The following is an 18,509-nucleotide window of genomic DNA, read 5'->3' as shown; positions in this document are numbered from 1 at the left end:
TTAGTCCGATCGATATTCCTGGATACAGGATAATCGATATTCCAGGATATTCCTGAGATACTGTTCTATTATATAAAAAATTTTTACAAAAAAATTTTTTTTGAAGTCTCAAGCTAATACATTCGTCTTCCCTGGTTTATAGAATAATTCATAGTCATATTCTTCGAGATCTTCACATTTTTATTCTAGGATTTCCATTCCAACTACTCAAGGAGTAAGTCAGAGCTTGATGGTCTGTGAAGATTTTTATCTGTGTTCATGTCAATACGTTTTTTCCTGGACTTTTTTTTGGGCACACGTCCGTCTTCCCCTCTTAAAAATGAGTGTGGAGGACTTTACCCTAAACAAATTTTGTTTTGTGTTATTGTATTGTTCTGTGTCTTCGTCATACTCTTCTGGGTGCTGTTCAGCTTGTTCTAAGTATTCTTCCTGACTTCGATTTTCTGTTGAATCAGTCATGTTAGCTTCGGTAGCGCCGAAGGTTGGTTCTGTTAGAAAGACTTCTTTTCCATAAATGTTGGGGTCGTGGATAGTACGTTGGGCCTGGTTATAGCTAAAATGTTGGGTTTGCTGTTGAGATTCATTTTCTATTAATTATTTCTAATAAAATATTTAACTTACTGATTTATGGTTGTTTATTGTTTGATTGTAATTTTTAAACTGACAAACTTAAACCAATTCTGATTTGAATTCTGAATTCAATCCCTGAGTTAGCTAAGACTTTTCGGTGGAGCTGCACCAGCGACGGAGTCCGGTGGCTTGATATTTTAGTAATTTAATTATTGTTAACTTACATAATTCTGAATATCTTGAAGACTGGTTCAAGATATGTGGTTCCTTTAACAGGCGGATGATATACAAGTTTAAAGTATGACTGTGAACGTGTTAGAGTGACTAGGGCAGTCGTCTCACTTCAATCACTGACTACAATATATAAAATACGAATTCCATACAATAAAAATTGACGCAAAAGTTTCTTGTGACAGGCCCAAGAGAGCATCTTACTCTCTTTCTTAAACTGATAATCTCATTGAGGGTTTTTGCTTGTAGTTTTGCTTGCAGTCGCAGAGAGGCATTATTGGTGATTAATTGGTAGCAGTAATATGTTTTTAAAATATACATGAGTTAAAAGATTAGGTTACTATTCTTTATAAAAAAAAAAAATTAAGTCACTTTACATTATATTTATTTGAGTTTAGATTTTGAACTGACAATTATGATTCTTATGAATAATAATGCGTTGCTTCAATGCTGCCACAATCGCTGTAACTTGAAGTCAGTAACTTGTTGCTGTAACTGAAGTCCATGTCTTTGCTCCTAATTGGTCAATGCAACTGCACTGTGTTGTTGGCTCTTGCCGTTGGGTTCACTGAGCTTTCCAAATATTTTGGTGTTTTCTTTCTTTTGGCTCTTCCACGATCGCAAGCATAATCAATGCTTACTCAGCGCGCGTGTCTTTCGATCCGTGTGACCCTTGTTGGTACCACGGCATCATATTGCGTCCGGTGCACTCGTGGTTGCGTAAGCTCTATTGCTAGAACTTTTGAAGAACTTTTGCGCGTTTGTCTGGACCTAACGTTTTGTTTAGTAATTTAGTTTTATTTGGTATTTGACATGTTTTGTATTAACTAATGTATACGAATGAATAAAAATCAATATACTAATATAGGAACAGGGTATATCTATGTTACCGATATACAAGGTGCGTTCAAAAGTTACCGGGTTTTTTTTGAATCTAGCGCCCTCTAGTGGCGCCATCTATATGTCAACTGGTGCGTTAGAATCTGCTATCTGTTATCGACTTCCAGTAAAAATTGCATGACATTTGATCTATTGGAAGTGAATTTATTGCGTTTTAAGTGTGTTTTGTTTTTGTCAGTATGTTTTTGTCATCGGTGCAAAAATGAGCTTCAAGCTAAGACCCAACATTGAATTTTGTTTTAAAATTGGTAAAACTTTTACCGAAACGTTTCAATTGATGAAACAAGTTTTTGGCGATGATATATAAACTTCGGCTCCGCCCGAAGTTAGCTTTCCTTTCTTGTTTAATTTTAGTTGGTACACATACATTTCAAAAATGATATGTACTAGAAACAATGATGGTTATCGCCATTACACGGCCTACATAATTCAATATATGGTAAAATTTGATCGATTTCTTCTCTTAGGTGTACCGCGGAACCTGTGGGTGATAGAACCTATGTTTGTTCTGGACTTTGATTTATGGGAGCTTAAAGGTTATGGAGCAGGTGAAATTATGCCAAGCAGCCACCAAAGAATGCATATAAAATAATTATAATATGCTAAGCTGCAGCTGTTGTTATCAGCATGTTTTCGTCTCTGTTTTGTCTCCCAGTTTCGCATGCGCTTTATTGTTATTTGAAGCGTATGCGCTTTGGGGAGCTTTGGTTGAGCTTCTGCGCAAGCTCTTGGTTTTTTGCGTCTGTTGTGATTTGGAGTTGATTGGAGCCGCATAGATTAGGGTTAAATTGAACCCTAAATAAATATATTGAAACACTGATTTAAAACGCGTGTACATATTTATTCGGCTGCTATTAAAAACTATTAATAGCACAACACCTGTGTTATTAGATATATAGCGGATCGTATATAGTTGGCCGATGCTTATGAAATTTGGCATATCGAATTATTTTGCCCAAAGAGGAATCCACTGAAACTCCCATCCTAATTACTTGAAAAACAACGAAGTTATTGCATTTCCGATCAATCAGTTATATGGCAGCTATAGGATATAGTAGACCGATCTCGACCGTTCCGACTTATATACTGCCTGCAAAGAAAAGAAGGATGTGTGCAAAGTTTCAACTCGATAGCTTCAAAACTGAGAGACTAGTTTGCGTAGAAACCGACAGACAGACGGACAGACAGACAGACAGACGGACAAAGGGACATGCTCATATCGACTCAGGAGGTGATCCTGATCAAGAATATATATACTTTATAGGGTCCGAGATGTCTCCTTCACTGCGTTACACACTTTTGACCAAAATTATAATACCCTCTGCTAGGGTATAAATATTAAAACAAGAATTTGAGTTTTGTAATTACTACATAAAATAGCAATACCAATAACATTTTATTTTAATAAAAATCGAAATGTGATGTAGTGGTGCTTTTATTATTTCGTTACTGTATGTTCCCATATATTTTTAGGAAAAACTTTGAAAAAAAAATTTTAACAAGAAAGGAAAGCTAACTTCGGGCGGAGCCGAAGTTGATATACCCTTGCAGTTCAGTCGCAGTCCGCTAGGTGGCGCCACGCATCTTATATTATTAGATATATAGAGGATCGTATATAGTCGGCCGATCCTTATGAAATTTGGCAAATCAGATTATTTTGTCTAAAATAGAATCTGTACCAAGTCCCATCTTTCTAACTTAAAAAACACCAAAGTTATGCCAATTCCGATCGTTGTATGACAGCTATAGGATATAGTCGGCCGATCCTTATGAAATTTTGTATATAAGATATGTTGGTCAAATATAACATATGTGGAAATTGGCATAACTTCGGCCTGAGTCGCTTCAAAAAATTATTATCTTGCGGTGCGTAAAGTCTGGCCTTACAGTGTTATCGGAAATTAAAAAATTGAATTGATTTATTCAAAATATGAGTTTCTCGTGCGGATGAACGAAACCATTTTGAAAAATAAGCGATTTTGAATTTTTGGCTCGGTTCTAAAGTCGGAGGTACCATTTTTTCATAAAAAATGGTAAAAAAAAAATTTTTAAAAAAAAAGCGTTCGTTCATCCGCAAGATGTGTGAAAAATTTTATTTAGATCCGAGCATTACTTTTTGAGTTACGTTACGCACAGACTTGAAAAAGTTGTTTTGAGAAAAACGCGTCTAAAGTTTTAAAAGCTATTGAAAGTATATGGAGAGAAAGTAACTAGAAAATCGGTATCTCAGCGAGCTTTAGTCCGATCGATATTCCTGGATACAGGATAATCGATATTCCAGGATATTCCTGAGATACTGTTCTATTATATAAAAAATTTTTACAAAAAAATTTTTTTTGAAGTCTCAAGCTAATACATTCGTCTTCCCTGGTTTATAGAATAATTCATAGTCATATTCTTCGAGATCTTCACATTTTTATTCTAGGATTTCCATTCCAACTACTCAAGGAGTAAGTCAGAGCTTGATGGTCTGTGAAGATTTTTATCTGTGTTCATGTCAATACGTTTTTTCCTGGACTTTTTTTTGGGCACACGTCCGTCTTCCCCTCTTAAAAATGAGTGTGGAGGACTTTACCCTAAACAAATTTTGTTTTGTGTTATTGTATTGTTCTGTGTCTTCGTCATACTCTTCTGGGTGCTGTTCAGCTTGTTCTAAGTATTCTTCCTGACTTCGATTTTCTGTTGAATCAGTCATGTTAGCTTCGGTAGCGCCGAAGGTTGGTTCTGTTAGAAAGACTTCTTTTCCATAAATGTTGGGGTCGTGGATAGTACGTTGGGCCTGGTTATAGCTAAAATGTTGGGTTTGCTGTTGAGATTCATTTTCTATTAATTATTTCTAATAAAATATTTAACTTACTGATTTATGGTTGTTTATTGTTTGATTGTAATTTTTAAACTGACAAACTTAAACCAATTCTGATTTGAATTCTGAATTCAATCCCTGAGTTAGCTAAGACTTTTCGGTGGAGCTGCACCAGCGACGGAGTCCGGTGGCTTGATATTTTAGTAATTTAATTATTGTTAACTTACATAATTCTGAATATCTTGAAGACTGGTTCAAGATATGTGGTTCCTTTAACAGGCGGATGATATACAAGTTTAAAGTATGACTGTGAACGTGTTAGAGTGACTAGGGCAGTCGTCTCACTTCAATCACTGACTACAATATATAAAATACGAATTCCATACAATAAAAATTGACGCAAAAGTTTCTTGTGACAGGCCCAAGAGAGCATCTTACTCTCTTTCTTAAACTGATAATCTCATTGAGGGTTTTTGCTTGTACAGTCGCAGAGAGGCATTATTGGTGATTAATTGGTAGCAGTAATATGTTTTTAAAATATACATGAGTTAAAAGATTAGGTTACTATTCTTTATAAAAAAAAAAAATTAAGTCACTTTACATTATATTTATTTGAGTTTAGATTTTGAACTGACAATTATGATTCTTATGAATAATAATGCGTTGCTTCAATGCTGCCACAATCGCTGTAACTTGAAGTCAGTAACTTGTTGCTGTAACTGAAGTCCATGTCTTTGCTCCTAATTGGTCAATGCAACTGCACTGTGTTGTTGGCTCTTGCCGTTGGGTTCACTGAGCTTTCCAAATATTTTGGTGTTTTCTTTCTTTTGGCTCTTCCACGATCGCAAGCATAATCAATGCTTACTCAGCGCGCGTGTCTTTCGATCCGTGTGACCCTTGTTGGTACCACGGCATCATATTGCGTCCGGTGCACTCGTGGTTGCGTAAGCTCTATTGCTAGAACTTTTGAAGAACTTTTGCGCGTTTGTCTGGACCTAACGTTTTGTTTAGTAATTTAGTTTTATTTGGTATTTGACATGTTTTGTATTAACTAATGTATACGAATGAATAAAAATCAATATACTAATATAGGAACAGGGTATATCTATGTTACCGATATACAAGGTGCGTTCAAAAGTTACCGGGTTTTTTTTGAATCTAGCGCCCTCTAGTGGCGCCATCTATATGTCAACTGGTGCGTTAGAATCTGCTATCTGTTATCGACTTCCAGTAAAAATTGCATGACATTTGATCTATTGGAAGTGAATTTATTGCGTTTTAAGTGTGTTTTGTTTTTGTCAGTATGTTTTTGTCATCGGTGCAAAAATGAGCTTCAAGCTAAGACCCAACATTGAATTTTGTTTTAAAATTGGTAAAACTTTTACCGAAACGTTTCAATTGATGAAACAAGTTTTTGGCGATGATTGCCTATCCCGTAGCAGAGTGCACGAGTGGTTTCAACGTTTTCAAAGTGGTCGTGAGGACATAAGTGACGATGAACATGTGGGCCAACCAAAATCCGTGATCACCGAAAATTCCATCGAAACTGTGCGTGAATTCATAAAAAATCAGCCGAAATCATCATTGAAATTCATGGAAATAGAATTGAACAAAACATCGATTAGGTATCATTGACTCCTTTCTTAACGTCGGACCACAGATTCTCTTTTGAATTTAGATCCGGCGACTCCGCAGGCCACTCCAAAACTTTAACTGAATTTTTGGAGAACCACTTCTTTGTCTTTTTGCTTGTTGTTTCGGGTCGTTAACCTGCTAGAAGACCCAAACAAAAGGCATTTCATCCTCTTCGAAGGGTAACGTTACAGTTTGCAAAATATTCACATAGACGTATTGATCCATAATAGTTTTTTAACGCATCTTATATTATATTAAAACTTCTGTAAAGCTTTGCGAAACAAGCTGAACCTGCAATAGATACGTTTTGAACAAAGAAACAAGATAGTCATGACTTTTTGAAAATATGAGATTAAAAACTCCAATTTAATTGAAGAAAATACTATTTAATGGGAGTTTCAATGGATTCCTCTTTTGGCAAAATAATTCGATATGCCAAGGATCGGCCAACTATATACGATCCGCTATGTATCTAATAATATAAGATGCGTGGCGCCACCTAGCGGACTGCGACTCAACTGCAAGGGTATATAAACTTCGGCTCCGCCCGAAGTTAGCTTTCCTTTCTTGTTTAATTTTAGTTGGTACACATACATTTCAAAAATGATATGTACTAGAAACAATGATGGTTATCGCCATTACACGGCCTACATAATTCAATATATGGTAAAATTTGATCGATTTCTTCTCTTAGGTGTACCGCGGAACCTGTGGGTGATAGAACCTATGTTTGTTCTGGACTTTGATTTATGGGAGCTTAAAGGTTATGGAGCAGGTGAAATTATGCCAAGCAGCCACCAAAGAATGCATATAAAATAATTATAATATGCTAAGCTGCAGCTGTTGTTATCAGCATGTTTTCGTCTCTGTTTTGTCTCCCAGTTTCGCATGCGCTTTATTGTTATTTGAAGCGTATGCGCTTTGGGGAGCTTTGGTTGAGCTTCTGCGCAAGCTCTTGGTTTTTTGCGTCTGTTGTGATTTGGAGTTGATTGGAGCCGCATAGATTAGGGTTAAATTGAACCCTAAATAAATATATTGAAACACTGATTTGAAACGCGTGTACATATTTATTCGGCTGCTATTAAAAACTATTAATAGCACAACACCTGTGTTATTAGATATATAGCGGATCGTATATAGTTGGCCGATGCTTATGAAATTTGGCATATCGAATTATTTTGCCCAAAGAGGAATCCACTGAAACTCCCATCCTAATTACTTGAAAAACAACGAAGTTATTGCATTTCCGATCAATCAGTTATATGGCAGCTATAGGATATAGTAGACCGATCTCGACCGTTCCGACTTATATACTGCCTGCAAAGAAAAGAAGGATGTGTGCAAAGTTTCAACTCGATAGCTTCAAAACTGAGAGACTAGTTTGCGTAGAAACCGACAGACAGACGGACAGACAGACAGACAGACGGACAAAGGGACATGCTCATATCGACTCAGGAGGTGATCCTGATCAAGAATATATATACTTTATAGGGTCCGAGATGTCTCCTTCACTGCGTTACACACTTTTGACCAATTTATAATACCCTCTGCTAGGGTATAAATATTAAAACAAGAATTTGAGTTTTGTAATTACTACGTAAAATAGCAATACCAATAACATTTTATTTTAATAAAAATCGAAATGTGATGTAGTGGTGCTTTTATTATTTCGTTACTGTATGTTCCCATATATTTTTAGGAAAAACTTTGAAAAAAAAATTTTAACATGAAAGGAAAGCTAACTTCGGGCGGAGCCGAAGTTGATATACCCTTGCAGTTCAGTCGCAGTCCGCTAGGTGGCGCCACGCATCTTATATTATTAGATATATAGAGGATCGTATATAGTCGCCGATCCTTATGAAATTTGGCAAATCAGATTATTTTGTTTAAAATAGAATCTGTACCAAGTCCCATCTTTCTAACTTAAAAAACACCAAAGTTATGCCAATTCCGATCGTTGTATGACAGCTATAGGATATAGTCGGCCGATCCTTATGAAATTTTGTATATAAGATATGTTGGTCAAATATAACATATGTGGAAAGTCCCAACCCTCTATCTTAAAAAACAACGAAGTTATGGCATTTCCGATCAATCAGTTATATGGCAGCTATAGGATATAGTCGACCGATCCCGGCCGTTCCGACTTATATACTACCTGCAAAGGAAAGAAGGATGTGTGCAAAGTTTCAACTCGATAGCTCCAAAACTGAGAGACTAGTTTGCATAGAAACCGACAGACAGACAGACGGACAGACGGACATGCTCATATCAACTCAGGAGGTGATCCTGATCAAGAATATATATACTTTATAGGGTCGGAGATGTCTCCTTCACTGCGTTGCACACTTTTGACCAAAATTATAATACCCTCTGCAAGGGTATAAAAAACTAAAAAAATTTCAAACGTCTTGATCTGGTTAAGGATAAAATACAATTAACAAAAAGCAAGCAAGAATTGCACGTGGTTCATGACTTATTTAGGTGATATTATGCGTGATATTACGCGACATGACGTCACGACATTCCTTATTGCCCAAAAAATTCAAATAAGTTTTTCAAGACTAACTGAAAGCCTCTATACTGATTATAATCAGATACTAATTTTTTTCGCAAAAACGCCGACAATGGATTAAGTATAACGTTTTGTGTACAGGTTCCGTACAGGCTTCTATATTTTGTATGTTAATAGATCATAACATAACATTGCAGAGGGTATTATAATTTTGGTCAAAACTTTACCGACTTTATGAAGTATTGTATACATTCAGGATATCCTCCTGAGAATCCGCCAGCCCGTCTGTCTGTGAATTAGTCCCTCAGTTTCAAAGCTACCAGCTTCATACTTTGTACACATCCTTCATTCTTTTGCACGCAGTATATAAGTCTAAACTACCGGGACCGGTCGGACTTTATTCTATAGCTGCCATATAACCGATTAATCGGAAAAGACACAACTATGTTGTTTTTAAGTTAGGATTATGGGAAAGCCACATGATCCGATCTGCTAAAATCGGCCGACTAAGAATCGACTATACTTGGAATCGGCCGACTAGATCCTATAGTTGCCATACATTCCAATTTTTGAAAACATTTTTGGAAACCCACCCTTCATCTGCCAAATTTGATAATTATTATTATACCCTTGCAGAGGGTATTATATTTTTGGTCAAAAGTGTGCAACGCAGTGAAGGAGACATCTCCGACCCTATAAAGTATATATATTCTTGATCAGGATCACCTCCTGAGTCGATATGAGCATGTCCGTCTGTCTGTCTGTCTGTCTGTCTGTCCGTCTGTCTGTCGGTTTCTACGCAAACTAGTCTCTCAGTTTTGGAGCTATCGAGTTGAAACTTTGCACACATGCTTTTTTTTTCTTGCAGGTAGTATATAAGTCGGAACGGCCGGGATCGGTTGACTATATCCTATAGCTGCCATATAACTGATTGTTCGGAAATGCCATAACTTTGGTGTTTTTTAAGTTAGAAAGCTGGGACTTGGTACAGATTACTGTTTGGGCAACATAATTCAATATGCCAAATTTCATAAGGATCGGCCGACTAAATACGATCCGCTATATATCTAATAATTTAAAATGCGTGGCGCCACCTAGCGGACTGTGACTGAACTGCAAGGGTATATCAATATATATTCGGGCTCCGCCCAAAGTTTGCTTTCCTTTCTTGTTTTTAATTTATTCCTTACCAATTGCTGTTAAATAATATTTACCAATTGTAAACTAAAAAAAATGTTAAGTATTATTTACTTACTCGCCACTGTGGTTTGAACTCTCGTTCTTTTTTCAACTGGACCGACATGCAAACCTCTAAGCCGAAGTTGATATACCCTTGCAGTAAGATATCAGTTTATATTATTATATATATATCGTATCGAATATATATGGCCGATCCCTTTGAGAATTGAGAATAAAAATTTGAGGCCTAATTGCATGGGTATATCAACTTCGGCTCGGCCCGAAGATAGCTTTCCTTTCTTGTTACAACCTAGCAGAGGGTATTATTTTAATTTGGTCAAAATTGTGCAACGCAGTGAAGGAGACATCTCTGACCCTATAAAGTATATATATTCTTGATCAGGATCACCTCCTTAGTCGATATAAGCATGTCCGTCTGTCCGTTTTTCTTTCGGTTTCTACGCAAAGTAGTCTCTCAGTTTTAAAGCTATCGATTGGAAATGCCATAACTTTGGTGTTTTTTAAGATAGAGGGTTGGGACTTTCCACGCATGTTATATTTGCCAAAATATTTTATGTTCAAAATTTTATAAGGGTCGGCTATATCCAATAGCTGTCATGTTACGATAGGAATTGGCATAACTTTCATGTTTTTTAAGTTAGAAAGATGGGATTTGGTACATATTTTGGGCAAAATAATCCAATTTGAAAAATTTCATAAGGATCGGCCGACTATATCCTATAGCTGCCATATAATTGAACAATCGGAATTAGCATAACTTTGGTGTTTTTTAAGCTAGAATGATGGGACTTTCTACGGATTCCATTTTTAGGCAATAAAATCTGATCTGCTGAATTTCATAACGATTGGCCGACTATATCCTATAGCAGCCATAGACCTGAACGATCGGAAATGGCACAACCTTAACTGCAAGAGTATATCAACTTCGGCTCCGCCCGAAGTTAGCTTTCCTTTCCTGTTTTAAAATGAATTTGGGTGAAAGTGAAAAAAATATTGATTCACCTAATTTGAACTAATGGCACATTAGAGTCATTAGGAAAAATATTTCGTTCTAAAGTTATTCAAATTCATCTGTTTGTGGAAATTTAAAAAATGAATTGCTCTCTTTGATATTAGAGCTTTGATAAAAATAACCACATTGTTCTTACCTGACACCTCACCATCATCTTTAAAACTAGACTAGTTTGAGTAGAAACAGAGCGGTGGATAGACAGACATTCTCACATCGACTTAGGAGGTCAGGATCACCTATAGAATATAAATTCTTTATAGGGTCGGAGATGTCTCCTTCACTGCGTTGCACACTTTTGACCAATATTATAAAACCCTCTGCAAGGGTATAATAATCTATAAGCTAAAAACAAACCAAACGATATCATTTCTTTCCTTATTGAATTCTTCGTTTTTTTCAGATTTAATGATTTGAATAAACGTTTTAGAATGAATGGAAGTATGAATATGGCCAACAAATGTGAATTACTGGTCGAATGCCCTAAATAGAAATAAAGGAAAAAAAACGCAAATATTGTATCTTATTTTGTTTATGGCTCTTAAAGAATTGATTGAGTACAATGGGAGCCAGCACCTCTAGCAATAATTGTTCTAACGTCGCATCATCAGGAAGCGTAAACAATAATACAGGCAATTCTAATGGAAACTTTTCAGTTATTATGCCTATCAGCATGACGAGAATGCTAACTTCGGGATCTGAAGGAGTCACAACTGGAAATGTTAATGTTTCGAGCGGAAGTATGGGAGAAAATCCTGACAATATTATAAGTAGTGCTCAATACCATCGTGAGCAAAGACGAAAACGTACTACCGGGTTTGCTACGCTTAAACGAAAATTAATTCGACGCCGCCGTTCGTCTAAAGCTTGCGATCACGCTCGAGTCTTAAGAGATTTTGTGTCGGACTGGAAACCTTTGGAATTGGCTGCTCTTTGCGAAGAGTTTGAAGCTTTGTCAGCTCTGAGGGACTTGTCGGTTAGCAACATAAATATGACATTATATATGTGACAATACATTTTTTTTGTATTTTTAGGTACAAGCTGAACTGGCTCGACCACCTGCGGCGACATACAAACAAGACCTAGCAGCTCTTTATGACCAACATTTGTGTACAGATTGTGACCTTGTTTTTCGTGGAGCAGTATTCCCTGTTCATCGCTCAATATTATCAGCCCGTTGTGTATATTTTCGTGACTTGCTCACTGGGTGCCCGGGCTTCGGAGCGCGTGTATGCCTTGAACTCCCATCTTCTCCAATTGATGTACAAATGTTTTCTTCATTATTACGTTACTTGTACACTGGTGACCTATGTTCTCATAACCCAAATGTTGACGTTAGCGTTTTGTGTCAGCTGGGTGAAAGTTTTGGCACTCCAAACCCATTGGAACATGATTTACGATACTTATTGGAAACAGGTGACTATGCAGACGCAGCACTAGTGTTTACAGCAGATGGAACAAATGATCATTTAAGACAAGACTCAGGATCCTCGGAGTATGGATTTCGTCCAAAAATCGAACTTCCTTGCCATAAAGCAATATTAAGCGCGCGGTCACCATTTTTTCGAAATTTAATTGCGCGGCGTACACGTAAAATAGATGAGTATGTAGAACGATCTTTACACGTTCCGACTCGTATTGTGTTAGACGAAACTGTTATTCCAAAAAGGTATGCACGCGTATTGCTTCAAGCTATTTATTTAGACACAGTAGATTTGACTTTGATCTTGCGTGGTGTTGGATCAAGTACAACAGCGGGTTCTCTAGGAGAAGTCCATGCTTTAACCAACACTGGCCGAGTGCGTCCAACAACTCTTGAAGAAGCTATGGAGCTATATCAAATCGGACGTTTTTTGGAACTTGATATATTGGCCCAAGGATGTGAGGATTTGATTTTAGAATGGTTATCTCTAGACACCTTACCCACCGTTTTAAGGTGGGGCTGCCAACCTTATGGTTCTGCATGGGTTTTTCGACAAGCTTGTCAATATTTGCGAGAAGAATTTTCGGCTGTTAGCGCCTCGCCAGTTCTGCATCAATTGGATAAATCCCAGTTAATACATGTATTGCACAGTAACTTTTTACAAGCGTCGGAGTTAGAAATATTGCAAGCGGTTTTAAAATGGGGCGAGCAAGAACTTATTCGACGTATGGAAGATAGAGAACCAAATTTGTTGTCACATACAGCCCATTCAGTAACACGCAAAGGTGTAAAAAAACGCGACATAAGTGATATAGAACTAAGAGAAATTCTGTCAGAACTGCTACCTTTAGTACGGATGGACCATGTCTTACCCCCTCATTGTGACGTTTTATGTCAAGCCATTCGAAGAGGTCTTGTAAGTACACCTCCATCACATATGATTGGGGATGAAAGAGAAAATCTCCGTATCAACGCCTGGATTCGTGGAGGAAAAAACCAGGGATTGTATGTAAGGCCGCGTCTATTTATGCCATATTTTGAAGAAGTAAAAACACTTTTAGAAGATCGAATGCCAACGCACAATCACGTAGAAATATTACGAATGCGCACGACTAGGCATCCTCCAAATATTCCAGACACATTGTATATGGTATCTCACTTAAATTCTGGCTCAAACAGGGGTATTGGGGCAGAAAGAAATAATGATGAACAACATTTTGGTTTTTTAGGGGGAGCAGTTGCAATACCGCCACCGGACAACCAAACGTTATTAGCTATGCGGAAGCGTGAACATAAATTGCGTCAATCACCAATGTGCCAACGTGCATTGCTGCTCCCTCTTTCGTCAAAAAATGAAATTGACCGGCAAATTAGGCTTAGAGTTGTTAGAGAGTTTAATCTTCCGGATGAAGTATCTGATATATTGGGGAACTCTCTCCAAATCAATAAAGGAAGTAATGATCCCTCTATAGAAGCAACTGTTACACCATCATCGGCCCAAAATGAGGTTAGTTTACTTGAAGATGAAAACCAGAGTCCCCCCCCTTCGCCAGCTGCTCATGGATCAGTTTCACAATACACAAACGCAGCACCTTCGTTTCTATCGACGGCTACAATGGCATCATCAGTGTCGTCTTATAATACTGATATGGTTCACCCATGTAACAACCGAAATCTTACTTTTCCAAGACATCACTCAACTGGTATTATTGGTGTAGCTAATTTTATGGCATATAATTCTGGTCCTGGAGCACAGTGCAGCTACGCACGTCTTTCAAATTCAAGTCAACATCGTAACGATTTGCCTGCCTTGATAACTGAGGGCGATTTTGGATTTTCTCATGATAACAGTCTGGGGTCTGATGCCGACACCGAGGGTGGAGCATCTGCATTAGATGCCGGTAACAGTCATCTTTCCGAAATGATGCCGGATGTAGCTATGGCTACGGCATCGTTGGGACAGCTTCATTTGACAAATAGTGGATCTGGGTGTATTTCCACTAGCACACGCGCATCAATTATTAATAACGAGGTACCAGAAAGCTTGCAATTGGATTTAGGCGATGGTCCAAGCCCCCATGTCGTTGGAACTGCAACAAGTAGTATTACTATACGTAATATTCAGGTAGGCTTCCATTACCGTTTAATTAAAAATGTAAATAATGCTATTATTTTCAGCAACTGCCTCAAAATAGTTACCACCATTTTAGGCATCGTTCAAATTCACCTTTTGAAATCCTGCGACAAGGGCAGGCCTCACCTACGTTGCATCGCGAACATTCCGGAATGTTTAATTCCGGTCCCCCCAGATTTTTATAGAGGCTGCAAATTGGACCGACCAGGAAAAATTATTTAAGCATGCCTTTCCGAGTAGAATCCAATATAACTATCCGCAAAGCTTAGATAATTAAATAAAATACTTATAAATTATAATCAATTTCTTTTTATCATTGTATGTATATTGAAATATATGTGAATTTGTTAACTCGTGTTGTAAATGTGCAAATTTTTGCAAGATTAGTAAGTCTTCAGAATGAAATTTTAAATATATATATAATTGAAAGATTCTATTTTACTTTTTACCCGTCAATGAAGGGATATAGGAAGAGGCGCCTTGCGGTAATGTCGGTTTTTTCGGCCTATAAAATAAATTTTAGATTATTCAAAATTTTAAAAGTTTGGTTGATTCTTTCGAGTCTATCTTTGTTCGAGAATCCAACCTTGTTCCTTATTAGACTCAAAAATTAAACATAAACTGCAAGGGTATATTTTTCTTATATGGGCATAAACCATATCTTACACTAACTTTCGGCTAACAATTTTTGCAATGTTTTGTTCCATAATTCAATAATAGTACGCATAGGTACTAGCTTGTCACGTAATCGGCGATCTGCAACATTTTTTAACATTTACTTCCGAATGCCATAAAGATTTCTTCATTTCAGAAAAGTAACAAGAAAAGGAAAGTTAATTTCGGGCGAAACCGAAGTTGATATACCTATACCACCATTAAGGTGGTGGTTTTTGCAATATTTTGTTTCATATATCAAACATAGTACGCATAGGTGCTTGCTTGCCACGTAATCGGCGATCTGCAACATATTTTAACTTGTACTTCCGAATGCCATGAAGATTTTTTTATTTCAGAGAAGTAACAAGAAAAGTTAATTTCGGGCCAAACAGAAGTTGAGATACCTATATCACCTTTTAGGTGGTGGTTTAATTACAATATATACATCGGATAAAATATACATCGCAAATATCGGACATAGTCAGCCGGTTCTAAAATATTTATTATAATTTTAAATTCCTAATAACATAAAAAATTACAATAAATAGCATGTAGCCTGTCTGTTTCTGCGCAAATAGTCTCTCAGTTTTGAAGCCTTTTGTTCCAGTAGAAACTTAGCACACATCCTTATTTTATTTGCAGGCAGTATATAAATCGGACCGGCCGGGATTGGTCGACTATACCGTATGCCTTTTAACTGATTGATCGGAAATGCCCTAATTTGGTGTTTTTCAGGTTAGATGGTTGAGACCTTCTATGGATTCTATTACGGGCAACCTAAGCCAAAATTTTTGAGGATCTTCAAATGTTGACGTTAGCGTTTTGTGTCAGCTGGGTGAAAGTTTTGGTACTCCGAACCCACTGGAACATGATTTACGATACTTATTGGAAACAGGTGACTATGCAGATGAAGCACTAGTGTTTACAGCAGATGGAACAAATGATCATTTAAGACAAGACTCAGGATCCTCGGAGTATGGATTTCGTCCAAAAATCAAACTTCCTTGCCATAAAGCAATATTAAGCGCGCGGTCACCATTTTTTCGAAATTTAATTGCGCGGCGTACACGTAAAATAGATGAGTATGTAGAATAACGAAACTGTTATTCCAAAAAGGTATGCACGCGTATTGCTTGAAGCTATTTATTTAGACACAGTAGATTTGACTTTGATCTTGCGTGGTGTTGGATCAAGTACAACAGCGGGTTCTCTAGGAGAAGTCCATGCTTTAACCAACACTGGCCGAGTGCGTCCAACAACTCTTGAAGAAGCTATGGAGCTATATCAAATCGGACTATATCAAATTTTTGGAACTTGATATATTGGCCCAAGGATGTGAGGATTTGATTTTAGAATGATTATCTCTAGACACCTTACCCACCGTTTTAAGGTGGGGCTGCCAACCTTATGGTTCTGCATGGGTTTTTCGACAAGCTTGTCAATATTTGCGAGAAGAATTTTCGGCTGTTAGCGCCTCGCCAGTTCTGCATCAATTGGATAAATCCCAGTTAATACATGTATTGCACAGTAACTTTTTACAAGCGTCGGAGTTAGAAATATTGCAAGCGGTTTTAAAATGGGGCGAGCAAGAACTTATTCGACGTATGGAAGATAGAGAACCAAATTTGTTGTCACATACAGCCCATTCAGTAACACGCAAAGGTGTAAAAAAACGCGACATAAGTGATATAGAACTAAGAGAAATTCTGTCAGAACTGCTACCTTTAGTACGGATGGACCATGTCTTACCCCCTCATTGTGACGTTTTATGTCAAGCCATTCGAAGAGGTCTTGTAAGTACACCTCCATCACATATGATTGGGGATGAAAGAGAAAATCTCCGTATCAACGCCTGGATTCGTGGAGGAAAAAACCAGGGATTGTATGTAAGGCCGCGTCTATTTATGCCATATTTTGAAGAAGTAAAAACACTTTTAGAAGATCGAATGCCAACGCACAATCACGTAGAAATATTACGAATGCGCACTACTAGGCATCCTCCAAATATTCCAGACACATTGTATATGGTATCTCACTTAAATTCTGGCTCAAACAGGGGTATTGGGGCAGAAAGAAATAATGATGAACAACATTTTGGTTTTTTAGGGGGAGCAGTTGCAATACCGCCACCGGACAACCAAACGTTATTAGCTACGCGGAAGCGTGAACATAAATTGCGTCAATCACCAATGTGCCAACGTGCATTGCTGCTCCCTCTTTCGTCAAAAAATGAAATTGACCGGCAAATTAGGCTTAGAGTTGTTAGAGAGTTTAATCTTCCGGATGAAGTATCTGATATATTGGGGAACTCTCTCCAAATCAATAAAGGAAGTAATGATCCCTCTATAGAAGCAACTGTTACACCATCATCGGCCCAAAATGAGGTTAGTTTACTTGAAGATGAAAACCAGAGTCCCCCCCCTTCGCCAGCTGCTCATGGATCAGTTTCACAATACACAAACGCAGCACCTTCGTTTCTATCGACGGCTACAATGGCATCATCAGTGTCGTCTTATAATACTGATATGGTTCACCCATGTAACAACCGAAATCTTACTTTTCCAAGACATCACTCAACTGGTATTATTGGTGTAGCTAATTTTATGGCATATAATTCTGGTCCTGGAGCACAGTGCAGCTACGCACGTCTTTCAAATTCAAGTCAACATCGTAACGATTTGCCTGCCTTGATAACTGAGGGCGATTTTGGATTTTCTCATGATAACAGTCTGGGGTCTGATGCCGACACCGAGGGTGGAGCATCTGCATTAGATGCCGGTAACAGTCATCTTTCCGAAATGATGCCGGATGTAGCTATGGCTACGGCATCGTTGGGACAGCTTCATTTGACAAATAGTGGATCTGGGTGTATTTCCACTAGCACACGCGCATCAATTATTAATAACGAGGTACCAGAAAGCTTGCAATTGGATTTAGGCGATGGTCCAAGCCCCCATGTCGTTGGAACTGCAACAAGTAGTATTACTATACGTAATATTCAGGTAGGCTTCCATTACCGTTTAATTAAAAATGTAAATAATGCTATTATTTTCAGCAACTGCCTCAAAATAGTTACCACCATTTTAGGCATCGTTCAAATTCACCTTTTGAAATCCTGCGACAAGGGCAGGCCTCACCTACGTTGCATCGCGAACATTCCGGAATGTTTAATTCCGGTCCTCCCAGATTTTTATAGAGGCTGCAAATTGGACCGACCAGGAAAAATTATTTAAGCATGCCTTTCCGAGTAGAATCCAATATAACTATCCGCAAAGCTTAGATAATTAAATAAAATACTTATAAATTATAATCAATTTCTTTTTATCATTGTATGTATATTGAAATATATGTGAATTTGTTAACTCGTGTTGTAAATGTGCAAATTTTTGCAAGATTAGTAAGTCTTCAGAATGAAATTTTAAATATATATAT

At 37.5% G+C, this 18,509-nt stretch overlaps 1 protein-coding gene and 2 long non-coding RNA genes across 8 annotated transcripts in view; 1 reads left to right on the top strand and 2 right to left on the bottom strand.

Moving 5' to 3' along the window:
* The window catches only part of LOC6502484 (BTB/POZ domain-containing protein 7), a 31,995-nt gene that overhangs the window by 11,822 nt on the left and 1,664 nt on the right, over nt 1-18,509 (top strand). For 2 of the 6 annotated variants that reach the window (XM_032455999.2, XM_032456001.2), the window contains exons 3-4: nt 11,267-11,839; nt 11,898-14,064. In XM_032455999.2, the coding sequence (XP_032311890.1) occupies nt 11,426-11,839; nt 11,898-14,064 (2,581 nt within the window). In that variant the 5' untranslated portion in view covers nt 11,267-11,425. Of the gene's footprint in view, nt 1-11,266; nt 11,840-11,897; nt 14,412-14,464; nt 18,080-18,132; nt 18,453-18,509 lie in introns of those variants that run through there. The other 4 variants (XM_044717587.1, XM_032455998.2, XM_032456000.2 and 1 more) reach the window with 4 other exon arrangements.
* On the bottom strand, nt 158-1,586 carry LOC116656428. Its single transcript, XR_004311387.2, has 2 exons — nt 622-1,586; nt 158-570 (listed from the first exon to the last, which is right to left on the bottom strand). It is a non-coding gene; the product is annotated as an uncharacterized LOC116656428 (long non-coding RNA).
* Nucleotides 4,095-5,513, bottom strand: LOC116656427. The gene is made up of 2 exons (XR_004311386.2): nt 4,559-5,513; nt 4,095-4,507 (listed from the first exon to the last, which is right to left on the bottom strand). It is a non-coding gene; the product is annotated as an uncharacterized LOC116656427 (long non-coding RNA).

The sequence above is a fragment of the Drosophila ananassae genome, chromosome XR, assembly GCF_017639315.1.
Source record: "Drosophila ananassae strain 14024-0371.13 chromosome XR, ASM1763931v2, whole genome shotgun sequence".
NCBI lineage: Eukaryota > Metazoa > Arthropoda > Insecta > Diptera > Drosophilidae > Drosophila > Drosophila ananassae.
This window is presented reverse-complemented; position numbering and strand designations above follow the sequence as displayed.